General features: G+C 37.2%; 1 protein-coding gene across 1 annotated transcript; it reads left to right on the top strand.

The window, feature by feature from the left end:
• Positions 1–35: 35 nt before the first annotated feature.
• denr (density-regulated protein) lies at positions 36–5,860 on the top strand. The gene is made up of 8 exons (XM_036594753.1): positions 36–205; positions 1,343–1,453; positions 3,399–3,418; positions 3,581–3,665; positions 3,799–3,891; positions 5,059–5,175; positions 5,266–5,405; positions 5,554–5,860. Exons 2-8 carry the CDS (start codon positions 1,354–1,356, stop codon positions 5,596–5,598), a joined length of 600 nt encoding a protein of 199 aa, XP_036450646.1. The 5' UTR covers positions 36–205; positions 1,343–1,353; the 3' UTR covers positions 5,599–5,860.
• The last annotated feature ends 4,180 nt before the right edge of the window (positions 5,861–10,040 follow it).

The raw sequence follows: 10,040 nt of genomic DNA, 5'->3' as shown, positions 1-10,040 counted from the left end.
AATTCGTCATTACATACCGACGCAGGCATTAGCTCAATCAGCCCTTCGCTCGGAGCCATTGGCAGGACCCAAAGCTCCAGACTGTGGAGGTGTGCTCTGAAGCTGGAGAACTGTTTCTGTATTTACTGAAAAAGTCTCTTAAAGGTTTATGTAATAATGCTCGAGCTTTTACTCAAAAGAAAGCAATATTGAGAGTGTTTACGAGGTATGTGTTGCAGTGCCATTGTGTTATGGGCTGAATGGTGATGTATTTTAGGGAAATTAGCGAGCTAGCATGCGTGGCTAATGAATGGGTGGCAATTCTCTAGATAATAAAAACTGAGCAGGTCGGTTATTTTATCTAAAACTGTTCTGCTCTTCTTTTTGTGAAGACCTAAGTTTAGATGACGCCGCCTGTATCTTCACATGTTTCCGAATAAGATTTCAGAGCACTGGCTGTAATGACAGCTGCTGGATATTTTGAGCTGGGTTACTAAACCTAGCTAGCTAGTGCAGAAGTCTGGCCTGAGTTTGGAAGCACGGATTCCTACTTTTAACTCTGCACATGCTTTATTATCCATCGGTATATCGCAGTATACGTCTGTACTTATTTATTTGAATATATTGTAGAATAACGTGAGCCTTTTGTTTGACTTTATGTCAGTATTGTGTAGTTCAGTAATGAATTTACTTCAGTTTTTTAGTTTGACTGTGTGTAGTAACAAAATTCCGACCAATTTTGATACAATTAAGGGTTTGAATGTGACTGGTACAGCTCCAGTGTCCCATAAATATATCTAAGAAATATAAGATATATTTCTATAGGGTTGAACATGCAGTAAAATGAATAAATTGCAAATATTTTAGCACAGCATAGCCTAAACATTCTGCTCTTCTGGAGTACAATTAATACATCATAAAATCAGTTTGAGCAAATATTTTTAGGCAAATATCTGTCGATACCAATATAATTTTGATATCGTACATATTTTCAGGTTTGGTACTGCTTTCGTTTCTGGGCACATTTTTTTGTTTGATGTGTTAAGAATGTGTTCATTCTACAAGACTTTAATTCTATGCTGAACAACTTAGTTTAGTTCAGAAAAATACAAATTCTTCTCAAATGAAAGTAGTATGTCCTTTGCAAACAAGTGCAATTCATAGGATGCACCCAGATGCCTAATTGTAATCACCAACAGTGGTTTCAGTGAAAGGTAGTTAATGAAGACTAACTAGAGTGAGTTGAAATCATTATACCCTGAGCTGATGTAACAAATAATGTTTACCTGATTTGACTGTTTTTATTATTTGATCTTGTTGTATTCTCAGTGCATATGAAAAAACGCTTATTTTTTGTTTTCAGAATAACACAATATGGCTACTACTGAGAATGCAGAGTCAGGCTCGCCAGAGAACAAAGTGGATCGAGCTGACCCGGATGCTAAGTACCCTCTAAAAGTACTTTACTGTGGAGGTAGGCAGATCTTTGCATTTTTCTACCAGGAATACTGCTATTCAGACCATATGATAACCATGATTGACAAAACCCATGGGCTGCAAACTGACAAATTAGATGTTTGATGACCTTTTCTGAGTCTCTCTTTATTCCTTTAAAATTTAACAGGCTGTTTTTGTTACTGTGCCTAAAAGACTCATATATTTAAATGACCCTCTATTGTGATTGGGTGGCCTGTATTGTGCCACATTCAAATGACAGTCCGGGCTGAAACATTCTTTATAACTTCAATGTGAATGGGCGGGACTAAACTGCTGTAGGATATACAGTGCCCTCCCTGGCACCCCTGGTAATCTTGAGCAAAATTAGTTGTAAATATAGCCTCAATTACTTATCATGTTGATCTTTAATTCAAAGTATTAGCAAAAATCTAACTTTTATTTAAGGTACAATGATTGAAAAAAAAAATCTTGTCATGATACTTATGTGTGCCACATTTGTTGGCACCCTTAGAAATTCCTAAGAGTGAAATCTAATGGAAGTGTATGCTCAATCATATTTTATGTTTTTAAGTTCACCTGAGTGATTAGGAACACTTAAATGGTCAGTCATGACTTTCTATTTCAGTGGGGAAAAATATGAGCTGAAACACAGGCCAGATTCTCTCAGGCATCCATCAATATGAGAAAGACCAGAGAAAATAGCAATGATGACAACATGACAAAAGGTTGTTGAGCTGCACAAATCAGGAAATGGCTACAAGAAAATAACAGTTGAAATGCCCATTTTGACTATCAGGGCAATCATTGACAAGTTCCTTCAAGGATCACAGATGGGGAGTTGCTGACATTAGTTAGGTCTTGAATGTCTCCCAAACTACAACCATGCAGAAATGTACTTCACCCCCACTCTGAAGTATGGTGGTGGATCTGTGATGTTGTGGGGCTGTTTTTCTTCCAAAGGCCCTGGACAATTTATTCCTGATACATGATATCATAGACTGCATAAAGTACCAGTAGAAATAAAATCAAAAGCTGACTGCCTCAGCTAGGAGGTTTATATTGGGCCATAGTTTAGATCTTCCAGGAGGACAGTAATTCAAAGCTCACCTCAAAATCAACACAAAAAATGGTTCACTGACCACAGAAGGTCAGGAAAGTAAGGTTTTGCCATGACCACTCTAGTCTCCTGACCTAAACCCCATAGAAAACCTGTGGGATGAGCTGAAGAGGAGAGTCCACAGTGTGGACCTCAGAATCTAAAGGTTCTAGAAGGTTCTAGGAACGGTCTGAGATCCTTTGCCATGTCTTCTCCAGTCTCATTATAGGAGAAGACTCAGAGCTGTTAACTTTGCAAAGGGAGGCTGCACAAAATATTAAATGAAGAGGTGCCAACAATTGTGGCACACATAGATTTGAGAAAAGAAACATATTTCATGGTAGGATTTAGATTTGGTTTTCAGTTATTGTTCTTTAAACAAAGGTTAGATTTTTGTTAATATTTTGAATGAAAGACCAAAAGTATAAGCAATATAAAAAGTTTTTTACAGGCTGTTTTGTTCATGTTTACCAGGGGTGCCAATATTTGTGGAGGGCACTGTATATAAAGGCATTGATTTTTGTGGTTTCACTAAACAACTGAATTCAAAATGGGCTGTTTTTGCCACTTAGTTTCCATATATGTGTGGACTAAGAGTGGAGAACATTACATACATCAAACTCTTTATGTATTTATTATTATTTTTTTAAAAGTAGGAAAATTTGTTTTTCCATGATATGGAAGAGAAGATTTCCAGATCACATTTTATCATGATAGCCTGCATATGTTGTGATACTTTGATTGTATGATTCTTCATCATTTTAAAAAGAAGTAGCTTGATCGCCAAGATAAACCAGTGTTTTACACTAATAACTGTTAGTAGTACATTAACAAGGCTAATATATCTCCCTCATCATCTTTTCAGTATGCTCCCTGCCGACAGAGGTAAGTACACAAGACTATCTTTGCCTTAGTGAGGATCTAATAAGGGAAAATGTAGAACACTGTAAAATAACCTGGATCACTTTTTACTTGATTTTCTTGAAGTTTCATGGAAAATTGTTTGATGTGTCTGTGCATTAATAAATGTTCTTTTTCAATCTGCAGTACTGTGAGTACATGCCTGAGCCAGCGAAATGCAGACAATGGCTTGAGAAAAATTTCCCAGATGTGTTTGCTAGAATGACTCTTGGTAAGCCCTGCTTTTCCTCTTTGTCTTGCAGTCATGCCTTTAATTTAAACACGTATACAGCCCAGTTTTAGGTATTGTTGTTATTCAATATATTTGACTTAAAAGGGAAAGACTCAAGCTTGTGTCGTTGCAGGAACTGCACCCAAGCAGGAAACAGGAGGTGGTGGAGGAGGTGGAGAGGTGCCCCCTGCTGGAGAGGAAGAGGAAAAGAAGAAGCAGAAAAGAGGTAGGAAAGGAGATTCATGTGCATTTCTGATATTTCTTGACATTTCACATACATTCCTTTAGAAATGTGCTAAACATCCACATCTCAACTTCAAAGGAAAGCGTGAACTTTGTCTCCAGTACATACTGTTAGTGAACTGTTCAGCCCAAAGCAGCAGGAGTGCAACAGTTACAACTTACCCCATTGGCATGGACTGAGGAGTTGATTGTAACAGTAACTTAAAAAGTCAATGCAAATACAATCATTTGATACAATGCTGTGTTGTTTGAACCAAAGTACAAATAGAACTGAGAATGTCAGTGTTTATATAAATTTATGTACATGACACTTATAGTGTATTTAGTATTCAAGTTTTTGATGAATCTTTGTATGCTTGTGTACTTCCAAAAACTTAACTGATTTAAATTTGTATGGGGTGATACAGACTCGCATCTTTGTTTACTCTGAAAGTCTTTGACAGTGTCTTAAAACTTATCCTGCCGTGTGGAGCTGTAGCTCTCATTGTGAGTTATTTACGTGCTTCAAAAGGGTGCTCTATTACAGGCGCCAAGAGAGTGATGAACATAATATCCAGTCGTATGCAAAAGTCTGGGCACCCCAGTCAAATTACATGTTTTTTGGTTTCTAAGTGAAAATAAGTAAATACATCCTCAATACGGAAACAAACCTCTGTACATTTTCCAATATGTTAAAGCTAAAAAAAGACATATCTAAATTAGGGGAGGGTGTGTTAACTCATATTTTGAAAATCAACAAATTGTCATTTCAAAATGGGTGTTCAGACTTTTGCATACAACTGTAGGTGTGAACTCTGAGTTACTTTTACGGTACAAAAATGACTTCATGGTGAAAGTAAGGGCATATCTGTCTGATTACTATGGAAATTTGCAAATGACACTGCTGTAAGAATATGAGAATATGGTAAAGTCCCAAGGGCCCAATTCTGGCCTGGGAGTCTATCTAAACTCTCCAGGACCAGACCATATTAGATAATGTCTTGTATGTAGAACAGTGTTTCAATAGTATTATCATTCTGAACCTAATTTTGAAGCAAGATATGTAAAATTAGTAAGTACTTGATTAATCAGCGTATTCCAGTACTCTAGAATAAAGATACTGAAGGAACTGAAAAGTTGAAGCCATATCGGTAAATGTTTGTCTTTTCAGGTGGTAGAGGTCAAATCAAACAAAAGAAGAAGACTGTTCCCCAGAAAGTGACGATAGCAAAAATCCCACGCGCAAAGAAGAAATACGTCACACGAGTGTGCGGCTTGGGGACCTTTGGTAAGATTTAGCATCCAAATTTAAACTTAAATTTCACGTGCCACCCTTCACTTTGCCTCTGTAGCAATACATGTTCTTTTTCCTCCTCAGATATTGACCTCAAAGAGGCTCAGAGGTTCTTTGCTCAGAAATTCTCCTGTGGTGCCTCAGTGACAGCAGAGGATGAGATCATCATTCAGGGAGACTTTACAGATGACATCATTGATGTCATCCAGGAGAAGTGGCCTGAGGTAACATAGTCTTTTTGCCTCTTCTGTTTTTTATGATTACTTTTGCATTTGGCTGGTTTTTCTCACGTTGTTAAAAATGAACTGACCAGTTAATGTACATGAGGTCACAGTGAAGCATTCCGCTAAGACAGTCTTTGTTCTCCTGCAGGTGGATGACGACAGCATTGACGATCTTGGAGAGGTCAAAAAGTGAAAAACCCGATGTGCACTTTTACCGAAATGGATGCGACATGACACAAAACACGGCCAAATTTCCACATTGAGTCGTTTTATATCTATTTTATTTACTGTATAGAAAACGATGGACTTGGCCTCATCCTTGGCATTTTTTTTTCTTGTCATTTCTAGATAGCTGCTTCCTTTCTTGGTTGCCAAAGGTCTGGTATGATGTGAATATCCCTAACACTTCACTCAAGCAAACTGTAGGCTAATAAATTTCGGTCTCATTGGCTTTTTTCTTTGTATAATGTTCTTTTATTTCCACCTTTTGCGCTGAGCTCACTATCCTGATGTACAATGCAGTTTATAAGGTAGTAACATGAATTGTGCTATTCTGGCTGTAAACTTTAGCACATTTGCATTGAAATGAATGTGACTTTGGAAGATTTTTTGCATCTATATTAGGTCAGTCATATAGGAACTACATAGTCAGCCACTTTCAGGGGACCAGATGTAACTGGACAGATTTACTCGTCATGATTAATACTCAATAACTGCCTGCCATTGACATCACCAAATGGTGGGTATCCTCACTGGTGATGCTCTGCGAGGTCTATAATACAGTCATTTCTAGCTCCTGTTTGTTTTGGGTACTTTTCACCTTCAGTCTTGTCAAGTTACATCGGTCATCTGTCATTATGTGCTTTTTAGTAACATAGGGGCAGATTTACTAATGTTTTGTGCTGTCACAAACTCCTGGACATTGGAGCCTATCAAAAAAAGATCAAAGGGGGATCAAAGCCATTCTTTGATGTACTTAGTCAAATTACCTTGGTGCACTCATCAAAATTAAACAGAGATTTTACAAGATCACATGGTTTCCAAACGTACTTGGCACAGAACTCAAGTTCCAGGCCAAAAGAAACATGTTTCAAAACAGAACGTCAAAATAGGTTACTATTTTCTTGAATTTATGATCTGTTATGTCGAATTAATGCCTTATTTTCTCAAAATAATACTTAAGATGGTGAAATAGTTGCATACTTTCTTGACACTTAACCCTTTTTTTCAAGTTATTAAGTCAAAAGATTGAGAAAATAAGTCATTATTCACAATTCACAAATAAATCACATGGAAGTTCTTGGTAGGTAAGCAGCTAAACTGGCCAGCCTCACCGTTTAGTAAATCTGCCCCATAATGTCTTACAGAGAATAGGGTGGCTATTTGTGAGCACATGTCTGCACTTCATGGCAAAAAAACAGACCAAACACTGATTTTTACTTATGGGCTGCTTGTAAGAATGTGTTATGCTAAGTCATAGTGATCATCAAAACACCCACAAATTACTGAGGTTCTGCCAATCCTTATGAAAAGGGGATGATTAGAACACAAGAGAAAGGTCGATGTGTCATGATCTGTTGTAGCCATTAATTCCAAATGATAATAAAAGATGATAATGTATAACCCTCTGAATAAGCATGTTGAGTATGATAATTACAGTGGCAGCCAATGACGACAAGTTTAAAACTTTTCTCATCGTCCTCATCCGCATAGTGTAATATGGTATTCCTTTTATGCTTCATTATAACTTAGGTCTTCAAAATCCCCATGACATGTTCTTGGGCCCTCAAAACACACCAGTTCTCTTGCCTTTCACAATGACAAGCACTTGTTTACACTGTCTAAACTGCAAAGCTCACCACATGCAGCAAAGTTAATGCTGACTAATGTTCCCTGTTGGCACCTGCAGGAATAAAACAATAAACACAATAAATATAATTATATATAATCAGCTTAGAACTGTAACATTTGATCAGGCTGTTCAAACTTTTGCATGTAACTGCGATATGTGCAGTTTGAACAGCCTGATCAAATGAAATGTTTTGTTGATTTTCTAAATGGAAATAAGTTAAAGGAGAACTCCACTGATTTGAATTTCTGCGTAATTCAATCTTAGGGGTGTGACCAGAGTTATTCAGAGTGGTTTAATGTGAAATGCGCAGTTCTAGTGAAACGTATCGACTCAGATTTCTTTACAGTGGTGGTGACAGGAATCAGAGGTCACAATGTCTACAGCACAAATATATACATTTTATTTACTATCCAAAACCAACAGCAAACCTGACTTTTTATGTGTAACGTTGATTATGATAAAATAGTGGTAAATCTGGGGAAAAAGTCTTCTTTGGGTATTATTTTGCCTTAGGACACACATTTCTGCCATTAATGGGTTTTAAAAACTTTTTAGGGGAAAACCTCAAAACAGTTATAAATCAATGTCCCCAATCATGCAGTGTATTCATGAAGACTTCATGCAGTACATATCTGAGGGAACTTTTAAAGGCTTTAAAATCTTCAGACGTCTGGTTCTTAATACCGCCACTGTGAACAATTCTGTCTTGACAAGTTTCTCAGGCGGAGCATTTTGCACCAAACCACTCTGAATGACTGTCTTTATGCAGAAATGTAACATATGGGGGTAAAAACATAAAATATAAAATGTGCCACAACTTTTGCACATGCCACATTTTATCTTTTTGTGTTTTTCCCAATATGTTAAAATATGTCAGCAAATACTCAGTAATTTTGCGTTAAAATGTGCAGAAGTGTGTTCTCTGTAGAGTGTATTTATTCTCACTGCAACAAAACAGAATTTGACCACAACTGTATATTGCGTATGATTTTACACCAAGGTTATGCTTTATGGTGTCTAAATATATCTATGCTTATTACATCTCATCATATAGTGAACACTCTTGTCTCTCCTTCTTCAAAGGTCTGTGGACTAATTTTGCCTCTGTGCACCAACACAACAGAAATTTTAAGGAAGCAGTTAATATGTGATCGAAGTGTAGAATTTCAGCTTTATTTCAAGGGGTTTATCTAAAATACTTGCTTTAATCATTTAGGAATTACAGCAATTTTTTACATAGTCCCTCCAGTTTCACAGGCTCAAAAGTAATTAGACAGTTGACTGATAAGCAGTTTAATGGCCAGGTGTGGCCTGTTACATTGTTATTTCAAATTAAGGACATAAAGGGTCTGAAGTTGATTCCAAGTGTTGAATATGGATTTGGTAGCTGTTCAAGGGAACTCAATGTCAACATGTAGTCCAAAGAGGTGTTGAAGTGAAGGGGGCCATCATTAGGCTGAAAAAACAAACCTATCAGAGATAAAAGAAATTTTAAGAGTGGCCAAATGAACAATTTGGTACATTCTTAAAAAGAAGGAATGCAATAATGAGCTCAGCAACACCTTGAAGACCACAGAAGACAACTAAAATGGACCCAGATCACAGAATTCTATCTGTGGTGGAGAAAACCCCATCCCAACATCTAGTCAAGGACGTTCTAGAGGAGGTTGGCGTATCATTGTTGAAGTCTACAATCAGGAGACGCCTTCATGAATGTAAATACGAAGAGTTTATCTCAAGATGCAAACCCCTGGTAACACTCAAGAACAGAAAGGCCAGATTAGATTTTGCTAGAAAACATCTAAAAAAGCCTGACCAGTTCTGGAATGAGATTCTTTGGACAGATTTAACCAAGACCAACTTGTACCAGAATGATGGGAAGAGAAGAGTATGGAGAAGGAAAGAAGGGGCTCATGATCCGAAGCAAACCACATCATCTGATAAACATGGTGGAGGTAGTGTTATGGCATGGGCATGTATGGCTGCCAGTGGAACTGGGTCACTGGTGTTAACTGATGATGTGACTGCGGATAGAAGAAGCAGGATGAATTCTGTAGTATATATAACTATAATTTCTGCTTAATTCAGTAAAATACTGCAAAACTGAAACTTCACAGTACAGGTGGATAATGACCTAAAACACATCATGAAAGCCACCTAAGAGTTCTTAAGGCAAAGAAGTGGAATGTTCTTAAATGGCTGAGTCACCTGACCTCAATCTAATTGAGCATTTTTCACTTACAGAAGACAAAACTGAAGTTAGAAAGACCCCCAAAAAATCAGCAACTGAAGGCGGCTGCAGTAAAGGTCTGGCAAAGCATCTCAAGGGAGGAAACTCAGCATTTGGTGATGTTCATGGGTTCCAGACTTCAGGCAGTCATTGACTGCAATAATTTGCATCCAAGTACTAAAAATAATTGTTGTATTTATAATTGTCAGTCTGTCCAATCACTTTTGAGCATGTGAAAATTGAGGGACTATGTAAACAATGGCTGTAACTCCTAAACGGTTAATGCAAATTTTTTATTAAACCTCTTGAATTAGAGTTGAAAGTCTACACTTCAGCCAAACCTTGACCACTTTCTTCAAAATCTTATGGAAACAAAATGACAAACATTGTGTCACTGTCCAAAATCTTTTGGACCTGACTGTTTACTGCTATTGAAAAGTGAATTTTAAATATGTTTTTCTAGTACAATGTTGTGACAATATCTTAAACCTTAAACCTAAAAGTTTCCATAATTGTAGCCCAGATTATGTGCTCCTGGTTCTAGCAGGGTCAA

The sequence above is a fragment of the Colossoma macropomum genome, unplaced genomic scaffold (genome assembly GCF_904425465.1).
Source record: "Colossoma macropomum unplaced genomic scaffold, Colossoma_macropomum, whole genome shotgun sequence".
NCBI lineage: Eukaryota > Metazoa > Chordata > Actinopteri > Characiformes > Serrasalmidae > Colossoma > Colossoma macropomum.
Note: the sequence above shows the minus strand (reverse complement) of the source record. Positions and strands in the feature narration are given on the sequence as shown.